Raw genomic sequence first — 13431 nt, 5'->3', positions numbered from 1 at the left:
CTTTGACTTTTCAGTGCAAGGTCAACCACTCATTTTCTTTTTATTACCAAAATACTCTATGTTTCTAAATGCTAACATTAGTAACATGTTGAAAAATTACCTCAAATTCAGAATTAGTTATGTTAATCAGCTTCATTCCAATAAAACACAGACATTTCTCTCCTTGGAGTACAAAGCTCCCATCATTATCTAGAAGACCTAAAACTATTTCTTTCAAGAGAGATGAAAGGAAAGGGCTCACCTGAGGATTCATATTGTCAAGGCGTGATTCTCCTGACAAAATATTGTGTCACACTTAAAGACCACTAAAGCACTAACTACTTAGCAGGAATACAGGGAACCACATCCTTCAAAACATCAAACACAACCCATGCACGGCTGGTGCATATTTACACACCTACCCTCTCAACTTTGTGATCCTCAGTACTCCAGATTTGACAGGGACCCAGAACGGGGTGAAGCTGAAGTCACGGAACCACAGAATGGCTGAGGTTGGCCAGGACCTTCTGAGGTCATCTGGGCCAAGCCCCAGCTCAAGCAGGGCCACCTGGAGCCGGCTGCCCATGACCATGTCACATGGCTGATGAACTCCACCACAGTGGAAGACTCAGTGCTTTCATTCAGTCCTTGATTTTTTTGTGGGTTTGGTTTTGGTTTTTCTTTTTAATATTGCTTTTGTTTGGTTTTCTTTTTTTCTTCCTTGATTAATCAAAGCATGGGGCTCACTCTGTCTCACGGGAGGAACTGTTCTAATGAAGCTATTAGTGTGAAATTGCTAACTGGTTAAGATGTCATCAGAAGTACAGGAAATGTGATTTGTAAAACCAAATATTTACAATGAAATGAGAGAAATACTGCAAGCCTGAATATATTTCTACAGTTTCTACATTCACATTGCAGGTTTACTCAGGTGTGCTCTGCACATTGATTTGTAGAATTTAAGGAATTTCTGCCTTTACAGAAATAAAGTTCTCCTTGCTCACATATAAGTGTTACCGTTGAATTACCCTATTTAGTAAATTCAGAGAAAAAAAGAGCAAACAACTTTTATAAAAGCTAAATAAAATGGGACTAATTTACCTCATTCTTTCTGTCACAAGTTTGACAAAAACTAAGCAAATCTTTCTTTATTATTACACAGCTCATAATATAAATAAGATTTGTTTGGAAGCAGCATTTTGGACCTGGGAAACTTGAAATTAAAATACAGTAAATTGGTTTTTTCCCTAAGAAAAAATGCATCATTCATTGTGAAGTAATAGAAGTATTCACAACAGACCATTTGGCAGGATGTGGGTAATGAAGACAGATGTTGATGGGGGAGAAATGAAACAAAGAAACAGAAGAAGCAGTTTTTGAGAAGGGTAGTAATTCCCAAATCTCAAAAAAAAATTACTAAAAAGCCCTGATATTAACTTTATTAACTTTTCTTTGTAAAAAATATTATACAGGGAAAAAACAGAAAACCATGACAATGAAGGACTAGTAGAAAAAGGATAATTATGACTTAAACCACTTGGTCAAGAAGACTCCCACTCCAGTTCAATAATTATGAAATCATTTAACATTTTAAAACTCCTTCAGTCTTAACCGCTTAAGACTTCTTAAAAATTGCTTGGTTTGAAAACAAATAGTGATCATTATCTGCATTTTAGAGTAACTCCCCAAGTTCTCTGTATTTGAGAACATATTCATCAGAAAGCAGTTCAACCTAAAGACAGAAAGGCAGTGAAGTATGAACACGCAGTACCAAAGCACTGGAGACACCAACAGGAGCTTGCACACCTCGGGCTCTCTACTCAGAGACAATCAAAAACATTAAGAGGGCAAACTACCTGATGATAACCCCTCCTCCCTCTTCACCAACAGTAAGGTCAATTTAACAATTACGTGAGCACCTAGAGTGGTGTTTCAGATGGATGAAGTGCTTTGATGCAAATCTCTGATTGTTCCCACTTAAAATGCTTTGCTTTGCCTCACTGAATGGTCTCAGATGCATAAATTAGATCCCTTTCTAATTAAGCTCAACAATGTATTCTAAGAGGGCACCTGAAGTGCTACTCTGAAATAAAACAAAATTAATAGAACGTGAACACTAGGTCCCCAGCACTCAGGATATCCACTCCCACTGGTGTTTCATGATTTGTCTATGTAGACAAAGCTTATAGGATCTGGTGAATCGACCTGGTGGGTGTAACTAGTATGGGTATAACACTATATATAACTGATATTACAGCAACTGTAGCATTTTTTACAGAATGAACAGCATCAGTTACTTAGGATCCTTGAAGGAAATGGAACTTTGATTTTCCTGAGACTAGTGCATTTAAAATTCTCAGACATAATTTACAGTGACAGCTTCAAACACTTAAAAGGAAAAGATCCAGACAGAACAGACTATCTACTCTTACCTTCTACACCACAAAAAGCCATGGAATGTTACCAGTGTTGAAATGCAGATATGCATGGATTTATATGAGATATTTCATATTATGGTACTGCACCAACAAAGGGAGCACACATCTGCAACACACAGCTATTGTCTTAGGTTTTGTCTAACAGGACTGGAGCACCTCCCCTGTAAAGCCAGGCTGAAAAATTGGGGCTGTTCAGCCTGGAGAAGAGAAGGTTGAGTGGAGACCTTATAGCAACCTCCCAGTATCTGAAGTGGGGCTACAGGGAAGGGGACTCTTTGTCAGGAACTGCAATGGTAGGACAAGGAATAATGGATACAAACTGAAAGAGGGGAAATTTAGGTTAGGTATTAGGAAGATATTCTTTACTGTGAAAGTGCTGAGACTCTGGAACAGGCTGCCCAGGGAAGCTATAGATGCCCCATCTCTGGAGTGTTCAAGGCCAGGTTGGATGGGGCTCTGAGCAACCCGGTGTAGTGGAAGGTGTCCCCGCCCATGGCACAGCAGGGCTGGAATCAGATGATCTTTAAGGTTTCCTCCAACCCAAACCATTCTATGACTCTAGGTGATTCACATTGTTTGCATTCGTTTTGGTTTGTTTGGGGCTTTTAATACTGCTCCTTATTACATTTTAAAAATTAGTTTTGCATGAATTGTTAACCTCCATCAAAAAAAAACCCTATTATTTTTTTTAATTCTTGAAAATTTTCAGACCAAACATTGTAACTTTGCAAAAACACTCTAAATTACCAACAAAATTATTTGTATCAAAACAGCACACAGCTACGTCTATTCCAAATACAACCAGTATCTCTTTTCATTTGAGTGTTCATGATGCACTGTTTTTCTAATGGACTTCTGTGAATGTGTCTGAATTTGAAAGTTTACCTACTGTGTTTTCACAGAAAGTAGCAGAAAACTATTATATTCTAGAAAAAAAGAAGCACTTCAGCTATTGCAGAGCATCCCTGGCTTTTTGCTATCTTATTAAATGAAGAAGCAACTTCAACCATTTGAGTTAGGGAGCCAGAGGAAAGCAGGAACGTGATTTGCTGCATGTGAAGCAGGAGAGCAGGACACAAGGAAAACAAGACACTAGAATTTTATAAGCAGGCATGTATGAAAACTGAGCCTGAATTATCAGCTGAGGCTGAGACTTCACATTACCCTCATCTTTAAACCATGGTGAGCTGCATTGTAGCAGTACTACACACAGAATGTAGTGTGTGCAGTTATGTCAATGTAATTGTTCTACTGCCTAAAGCCACCACATAAATACAATATATGACACAAGTCTTGGAGCTAGACAGGTCTTCCACAAGTCCAGCAACAAAACCACACAAGAAGCATTTGTGAAACACAGTAAAGCAGAGGGAATACTGCTGATAAATAATAATAAATAATAATACCAATCTTTTTCCTTGTCTATGTTCAAGTTACCATAAGGATATACAGCAACCTTGGTATTTCTGTACTTTCCTTCTCACACACAATTAATTTTGTTATCCTACCAGTGCTATCTCTCCTAATCCAAGCTGGGCACGTCCCAAAGTTTGCCAGGCATCCCAGGAACGTGGGTTTCTCTGGACAGCCATTTCTGCTGCATGCACTGCTGGGAATATTTCATGTAAAGACATCAGGACCTGTAACAGAAATAGCAGAAGAAAAGGAAGAAAAATAAGCAAAACTGAAAATAAATTCAAGTTTTCTGTGATTTCCCAGGCAACAACCACTGTTTCAATAACTAAGAACCAGATTCATCTTACCTAGTTTTTCTTAGCTTAAAAGTTAGTTGTCTGATGTCAGATAGTCACCCAGACTCATTTCAATCCCCACAGAGAGAAAGAGACATGCTACAGGATGATTCGCCCAAACAATTTAAGTGAATCCATTAGAAGTAGATTAATTGCTTCTGAAGGTGTCTCTCCTTGTCAACAAACCCTAAAGCCAATAGAAGCATAACAGAATACTCTGGACAAACACATGGAGAACTAAACATAATAAATGTGCAAGTATCGTTGAAAAACTCTTGGATTGTATTTATCCTTTTTAATAGAGAACTGAAATCTACCAAAGACAGTTGCAGTGCACATGATATAATTATAGAAACAATCCCTGCAACTCAGCATGGAAACAGACTTTAACAATGACTTGTATTTAGAAAACAAGCGTTCTGCAGAGCCTAACTTAGACATGAAGTCACCTACGTTAAGTAAGGAAAAAATGTGAAAATGTGAAAATCTGAATGTGAAAATCTCTGTTACTCAGCAGCTATCACAGGATTATTCTTCTTGCATTGAATGTCCATAATTAAGCCTATAAATCACAGTTAGCAATACATAACGTGGCTCAAAGCTTGCCTTACGTTTCCAATACCACTATGAGATTGGCACATCACCTGAAGACCTGCATCACTCTGAGATCATGATTTCAGACACCCACATGCTACAGTGATAGATACCAGCGTAAGAAACAAATGACAACTGCATTCCTGCAGTATGATGAGAATGTCAACCACAAGGGTAAGACTCATATGTGGGCAACCACTTTCATCCCAACTGACCACAACTATGATGAATAATATTAGAACGTATTAGGACTATTGCTGAAGTCCAAAACAGATTTAACCTTACTGTTCTATGGTATGAGTGTGGAGTAGAGAAAGATTCAAATGTGACGATCTTGAGTATTTACTCTAATTAACAAACAGTACATCCACAACATAGAAGTGAGCAGCACACTAAAAAAAAAGGGGAGGAGGGAAAGGAGAAGGCAAAGATTTACTACATAAAGTAACCCTGTACTGAAGAAACCAAGGAACATCATAAGCATAGCTTCTGATAAACCCTTTGGGTTGATACTTCTGATGTTCTAGTATGTCTAAACTTTTCTAAAGACTAGTCTTATGGCTTCACTCAAATTCTGTTCAATAGACTGTACCTTAGAATTCAGAAATACCTAAAAAATATTTTTTAAAAAATCCATAGTTATATATCATTTTCCCTTCTTTTTCTGCTCAACAGTTCTCAATGACTGCATTTTGTATCAAAGTTTGTGACGAATGTTATGTATTTTTCCAAAACTTTCAGATCAATTACATTTGTACGAGTAGTTTCTCTTACCTGCAGCAAATGTGTGAAGTGAATCAAACTGTTACTAGTGGATAGGTGTACATTCTATCAAGATGAAGGGATTTTGCATCTATCAGCTACCTTTTATATCAGTGCCTTAATGTCTTAACATATTTATTCTCATAAGAGAAAAAAATCCAAGTATACACTCACAGGAGCATTTTTATGCATCCCAAGTATTTAGTATTTCCTACTAGTACCTTCTGCTGCAAACTAATTACAAAACATCTGTGTAAGTGCTTAGGATATCTTTTGTAGTGTTTAATGAATTTTACTGGTTTGTTTACTGAATTAGTATCTTACTAATAAAGGCAATTATTCCACTTTATTTATGACTACTGTGTGTACTAGCGTAAACAGCTACTTTAAATATGCTCTTCCAGATCATGTAGTAATTACTTTGCTCCTAGTAACTCTTGGCATTAGATTCTCAAACTACATTCAAACAAACACACATTTGAATGTATACGCATTTTATCCAGCATAGGTAGTTTGTTCAGTTACTAATAAAATGACTCAGCTATTCTTGTCAGTCATTGCAAAAGAATAAACTCATTAATGCACACTGTTTTCCTACACTTTTGTTTTCAGGTGAGGAGGTCATCAAAATGAACAGACAATGGCAAACCTGAATGTGTGCAGCCTTGTCCTGGGTTACTCTGCCTTTATATAATTATCACTTTAAAAAAACAGCTCTGCATGCTACTTGGAAAGTGAACCATCAAACCAGCTATTCTTCACCTGAAAAACCACGCTGAACAAGGAATAAAAAACACCACAAGCATGAAGATTTCCTGTGCAGAGATTTGACAAGTGGTGCCCAGTCCTTTTAATGGGGTAGGCCACATGGGCAAGACAAAGCCAAACAGGAACTACACATGCTGTAGCCCCCCTTGTCACACAACGTGCCTGTCACATGCAACGTGCAGCCACATCAAGCGTGTGTAGATATATATATACACACACATACACACACTCACAGAATATACAAATACAGTATACAGGTAAAGTGATGTGTGTATAGATAGTGATATATAAATATAAAATATATATAAAATACTCGATTAGAAAACAGTCTAAAAACGGATCCAAAAATTACAAGAAAAAATTTACGAAGCAGAAAAAATATCTCAAGACTCTCACTGCACGCGCACACACACACACACACACATCCCTTCATGGAGTGAAATGTCGTATAAAGATGTTGAGTATGTGGATTTTCAGGACTTGCTTTATTCCAAGAGATTTACCCTTATTACATGCTTTAAAACAAAAAACATCCATGTCCCATAAATGACTTATTTTAACAGATCTAGCTTTAGAATAAGTCATACATGAGAGATTGGAATAATTAGAAGAACTCAGTGGCAAAAAGCCAATTAAACATGGCAACTGTCATCAGGAGACTAACCAAGTATTAGAAATCCAGGCAGTAGAGTGACCCATCCTGTCCTACCCACAATATTTTGGAAGTGTTATGAATCTGAGTAAGTTCTGGTTTTAAATGAGCTCAGTGGATTGAATCACTATATATAGATACATTCCACGTCCAGTGAAACTGATCCAATTCCTTTTTCCATCCAGGAACCCATTTCAAAATACGGATGAATAAAATTCATCATACCCATAAAAGCAGTTTACATTCATCCATGCTCTAAAGGAATTACACCTTTATTACAATTACACTGTGTGGTGCAATTACTTAATTGCACCACACAGAAACACTTCTTTGCAATTTAGATTTCTGGAGTTCACACTAATGTTTTGATGGTTAACTCTTCTCAGCACATACCCCATTAAAAAAAAAAGAAATTAAAAATAATCACACTTACTAGTTGATTTGTTATAATCTGAAATTGGGATTCTAAGCCTGGTCATGTCTTAGCAACCTTGTAATTTCTTAAGTAGGAAGAGAGATGGGTAGAAGTTGATATTATTTCTTCACTGAGTTCAAGATTAAGAAAACCTTTAGAAGAGGGGAAGTGGAATTATTTGTATATGATGGGTTTCATATATAAAAACAAAGAAGAGACATATATCTGAAATCCTGGTCCTGTTCAATGAATGCAAATTGAGAATGCAGCATTGTAGGAAACTAGATTCTCATACAGCTGATGAAAAAACATCCAAAAAAATTATTATAAGGAACTTAACCTGACAGTTTACATTTGAATTCACTTGTTTCTAAAAATATGTACAAAACAATTGTATTGTCTACTTTAAAAATTCTGTCATAGTTGCATAGTTATCTGAGATCGGAGGTGCAAGTACCACGAGATAAGCAACACGAACCAGGTGAATTCTCAGGGGCAGTACTGAACAGCAGAACAAGATCATTTGTTATACACATCACACAATGTATCAAGTCCTCTGATAGCTCTCCTCACCCAACAATGTCCCAGATGGTCCAGTCGCCAAATGTTCAGATACAAAATCAAAGAATATGTCAAAGTCTGCTCTTCCATCTTTGTAAGCCAAAGCAGTAATAAAATAATCCAGTCAATATCTAAGATATTAAGCCCACAATTAAATTCAAGCAGTCTTGGTGACTGCATTAATATAGGCAGTCTTTATACATTTCTTTGAATATACTTATGGTACTATTTATCTAACATCAGAATCAACACTGAGCTGCTGTTGTTGGGTCTTTTTTGGTTTTCAACACAAATGCAGAAATGGAGTTGCATAAACATTTACCTGCCAGTCATTGTTCTTGCAACTTAGGCTGGTAATGGAATATCAAGTATGTATACTGACAGATCTTGCACGCAAAGAAAAGTGCACCCCTAACCTCTCAAAAACCATAAAAATCTGCTTTAAAATGATCAAAGAGTAGCTGAAAGCAATGGAAAAAAAATCTCATCAAGTTCTATGGTTTTTTTGAAGCAATTGAGTAATTCCTCAGTTCCCATGTGATTTTCTGGAAATACATTTACTTCAAGTATCTTTGACAACTAGGAACTTTTAACACTATTTCCACCCTTCTGAAATACTGAAAGACATTTGTCCCGCATCTGTTAAAATACAGATCTTTAAGAACTTACCACAAACAGATTCCTACAGTGCCATTAAAATATCTATCTGAGCTGGACATTAAACAATTCAGTATTGAAAATTTTAAGTTTGCTGTTGAGAAAGGAAATATTAATGAATGGAGAAGCTGCTATGTAATCCAACATAAACTTATCCTAATAAATGTAAGGATATAAGACAGATACTCAAGCCTGAGCAAAAAACCCCCACTTCATCCTCCACTGTTAATTCTCAAAAGAAGTTACTTCATGAATAGACATTTTCTCACTGAAAGAAAATTAATATAGACCATAAAGAATCTCTGCATATTGCACAAAGTCATTCCTAACACGAGTCTCCTCCTCCATTATATGAGCCGCATACCAAGACAGGGGGATTTTTATAGACCCAGTGCTGGTCAAGGCCTTGCTGAAGTTGGTGTACAGTTCTTCTGAAACATTTTCACTGAGCTACACTGTAATAGCTGCAGTATTTGTGCTGGTATGCTGGACTGGAATAACACAGCTAGCTCTAAGACAGTATCCTTTAAATATTGGCTGCAATATTTTTTGAATGCATTACGTATTTCTATTTTGGCAAAAGTGGGTTTTTACAACTCACATCAGTACCATTAGAAGTACAAAGGTATCAAATTACACATTATACTAGACAGCTTCCAGTAAGCCTAAGTCATACTGCAAAACAACATCTGCAATAATTATTCGCATGTACAAAGAGACATTACCAATTGAAACATTAGGTGTTTTATTAAAAAGAGTCAAGAAATAGTTTTATAAATATATACTTTGTACACAAGCTTTTCTTGTTTAACAGTCACAGTGTAACAAGTGTTAAGCAATACAAGAAAGTAAAATCAAAAAGAAATGGTGCTACTGTCCAGAACTACTCTCAGGAAACAAAGCAAAGGCATGGTGGAAGCAAAGGCCTCGGCTCCTCTGGTTTTTTCAGCTTTCATTACTCTCCAATGGTTTCACTAGACAAGGAAAGCTAATTCACAAGACGAATCAGAGTCACACAGCTGTTTCTCAGTTCCTCTTGGTCAGCAGAAAAGCTGCGTGCCTCTAGCTCACCTTTGCCATTTTGCTGAAATACAGGGACTAGGAAGCCAAGTTATCAACAGCCCCTCAGTATTAGGTATTGCATCTGGAGCACTGATTAAAGCACACTGTAGTAAGCTCCTCTTTGGATAATTCATTGCATCATAGCTCAGATCCAGGTAAGCTTACACACTTCAAAATTCTCCTGCTATTTTCAGTGCAAAAATACTTAATTTTGGTATAATTTCAATTAAATAGAGCGCTTTTGGGGACCTATCTTAAATTTTTGCATTCACTTAAGACCATAATAAAGTACAGTTCAAGGGAGCTGTTCACTAATTTGTCCCACTGAGCAGAACTGTCCTGAAATTTTCAACAGCTTTTTGTTTTATTCAAAACAGAGTTAAATGCTTAGACTATGATAATAAAACTTACCAATACCATCATCACATCTTAACAGATTTTCTTTACTAGTGGAGTCAAAAATGAAATATACAAATAAACTCCTACATAAGTTAACACAATGAGCAATTACAGCAATCTGGAATGCTGCTAATTAAAGCAGGATTATATTATACCATGTCTTCCAATAATGCATAATCAGGATTTGAAATTCCTTAATACATAGCTCTGCAGATGCTGGAAGTTTACATGAGAACAGAACGCATTGAGAAAATTTTTTTTAAGAAAAATCTTTCAAGCACTTCTAAACACAGAGAAGTCCCAGCGCCAAAGCTTGCTGGATCAGGAGAGAAGTATTGCTACATGCTCGTGCTATTTGTGCAACTCTTTCCCAGCCATCCCACTAGGCCAGACAGACCTTTCATTTACACTAACACTTACGGAAAGGCAACAATACACTTCTCCCAAAACAATTTAAAGAAAAACCTTTAAGCCATAAAATATCTCTCAGACCACATGTATAACCCAGTAAGATCTAAACCTTCTGCAGCTATATAAAACAAAAGCATCCTTCTGTATTACTGTATTTAAATGAAGTTATGATTATTCAATTAATTCTTTTGCAGAATCAAACTTTCTTCACAAGACAAGATGACTGTGAAGGGAAGATGTGGAAATATCCATTAAAAAAAGCAAAAAGTAGCCACCACATCTTGGAAAAAAACCAGCATTGGTTCTTGGGGTTTGTTGGGGTTTGGGTTTTTTTGGCTTCTTTTTTGGTGAAGTGGGGGTTGTTAGGGTTTTGACCGGGGTTTTTATACAATGAAAAATTAGAGGAACAACAAATATTTTAAAACTAAACAGTACAGCAAATTTCCTAAAAGTTACATAATACATTACTGAATAATTTTTATCTCTTTTCCTCTCTTCTTCAAAAAATCTATTTTTTTCAGACTGCTTGATGAAACTAAATAGCCACAGCTCTACCGGCATCCCAGAATCCTGAGGGAACTGGCTGTTATCTCCAATATATTTGAAAATTCATGGCAATGAGGTGAAGACCCAGTGGCTGGAAAATGGGAAATATCACCCTCAGTTTTAAAAAGGAGAGAAAGGAAGACACAGGGAGCTGCAGACTGGTGAGCCTCACCTCTGTGCCTGGGGAAATCGTGGAGCATAACCTCACAAAAACAATGCTGAGGCACGTGCAACACATGATCCAAAACAGCCAGCATTGCTTTACTAAAGGGCAAGTCATGAAGTCATACCTGAGCAACCAAGTGGTCTTCTCTGATGGAGTGACTGCAACAGTGGACACAGGAAAAATGACTGATGTCATCTACCTGGACTTCTGTAAGGTCTTCAAAATGGTCTCATACAACATCGTTATCTCCATATTGGAGAGACATGGATTTGAAGGGTGGAATGACTTGTGGGTCAGGAACTGTCCATCTGGCTGGATGGACACAGCCAGAGGGTTGTGGTCAATGGCTCTGTGTCCAGGTGGAGGCCAGTGATGGGTGGTGTCCCTCAGGGCTCTGTTTTGGGAGCAATGATCTTCACTATCTTCATCAGTGACAGAGAGTGGGGACAGGTGCACCATCAGAAAGTTTCCAGATGACACAAAACTGAGTGGTGCCCTTGACACAACGAAGGAAGGATGACACCCCAAGGAACCTGGAAAACTTGAGAAGTGGGCTCCTGGGAACCTCATGAGGTTCAACAAGTGCAAGTGCAAGGTGCTGCACCTGGGTCAGGTAATACCAGACCTGAGCACAAACTGGAAGAAGAACTCATGGACAGCAGTCTTGCCCAGAAGGACTTGAGGGTTCTTGTGGATGAAAGACCAGACATGACCCAACCTCATCCTGAGCTGCTTCTAAACCAGTGTGAGCTGCAGGTGAAGGGAGGGGATTCTGCCCCCCTACTCTGCTTTTGTAAGATCCTGCCTGGAGCACTGGGGTCCCCAGCATAAGAAAGACATGGACCTATTGAAGCAGGTCCAGAGGAGGCCACCAAGATACTCAGAGAGCTGGAGCACCTCTGCTATGAGAAAAGGCTGTGAGAACTGGGGTTGTTCAGCCTAGAGGAGAGAAGACTCAGAATCTGAGGCCTCACTAGAATCTTTCAGTACCTATGGGAGTCACAAGAAAGCTGGGGAGGGACTTTTTACAAGGGCATGTAGTGACAGGACAAGGGGTAACAGCTTCAAACTGAAAGAGGGCAGGTTTAGATTAGATATTACAAAGTCTTTTACACGACTGATTTATCTATGTAACACTTAATACAAAACCAGACTGAAGCAAATCCTCTGCATACAGCATCCGAGTTTAATATTGACAGTAGATAATATTAAGTCCAATCTTTAGAAAGAGCAGGAAGATTTTTAGTGGTCAAATTCGCTAATCTATCACACTAAGGCTCTCCTTGATCCCTCCAATACAATTTTTAAGTATTTCCATTTTTTTCCTGCAATGTAGCATCCTAATTCACGACCCAACAAAGATGTTTATTATAACTAGCTGGGAAATTAGCATTATTTGAATTCCTGTTAAAAGACACCTTGTTGGTTGGGAAAAATTAAATACCTGAATTGTGCATACTTCCTGCGTACAACAATTAAACAATGTTCACAAACACAACGTTTTCTAATTTCGAAACTGGAAAGAATTTTCATGCTTTACCTGTGATTTCATCTCATAAAGTGTAGCATCCTCTGGAGTTAATTGAAGTGCTTCATCCCACTTGACAAGAGCCTCTCTGTACCTGTAGTCAAAACAACATTACAGTGTCAACATATTTAGAGGGACTGGATATTTCTATTTATATCCTGACATTCTCCTAAATAAACTGCCATGGCATATGATTAGTATTAATTATTTTTCTACTTACTTCCCCATAAGACATACTGAACTGTTTTCAGAAACTGGACATTTTTTGTTCTGACCAAATGGATTCATAAGTACTACTACAGAAGTGACCTCAAGTGAATTTACAAAGCAACATTAGAAACCTGAGGCAAAGCTTAATGACTTAAAACTAGAAATCTTGAACTCAGTCAAGTTCCCCTCATTGTCAAAATGATCCCTAGCCAGGCATAAAGAAATATATCCAGAACCCTACATGCCATGATACAGTCATATTTTAAAATTTCTTTTCATTCTAAAAAGCTGGTATTTCTATAGTGTAACATAATGTAAGAATCTAAGGACATCTAGAAAACTTTGGTATTTAAATATAAGAAGGAGGTTGAAAGTAAACAGCTATACTGAAATCACTCAACTTTGGGAAAGCATGAACTATGTTGCTCTTTCCTAGGAAAAAGAACAAAACAGAAGAGCTGACCAAAACCAATAAAATGTAGCTTTCTTTTGTCTTGAACAATGAGGTAAAACTTGAACCACAATGAAGAAC

The 13431-nt window shown here is 37.5% G+C and overlaps 1 protein-coding gene across 1 annotated transcript in view; it reads right to left on the bottom strand.

The window, feature by feature from the left end:
• Positions 1 to 13431, bottom strand: part of TTC33 (tetratricopeptide repeat domain 33) — a 45280-nt gene that overhangs the window by 8176 nt on the left and 23673 nt on the right. The window contains exons 3-4 of the mRNA XM_032096365.1: positions 12702 to 12783; positions 3926 to 4057 (exon numbers count right to left, since the gene is read on the bottom strand). Of these exons, the coding sequence (XP_031952256.1) occupies positions 3926 to 4057; positions 12702 to 12783 (214 nt within the window). The remainder of the gene's footprint in view (positions 1 to 3925; positions 4058 to 12701; positions 12784 to 13431) is intronic.

The sequence above is a fragment of the Corvus moneduloides genome, chromosome Z, assembly GCF_009650955.1.
Source record: "Corvus moneduloides isolate bCorMon1 chromosome Z, bCorMon1.pri, whole genome shotgun sequence".
Classification (NCBI taxonomy): domain Eukaryota; kingdom Metazoa; phylum Chordata; class Aves; order Passeriformes; family Corvidae; genus Corvus; species Corvus moneduloides.
The sequence above is the reverse complement of the archived record's forward strand: the minus strand, read 5'-3'. Positions and strand labels throughout refer to the sequence as shown.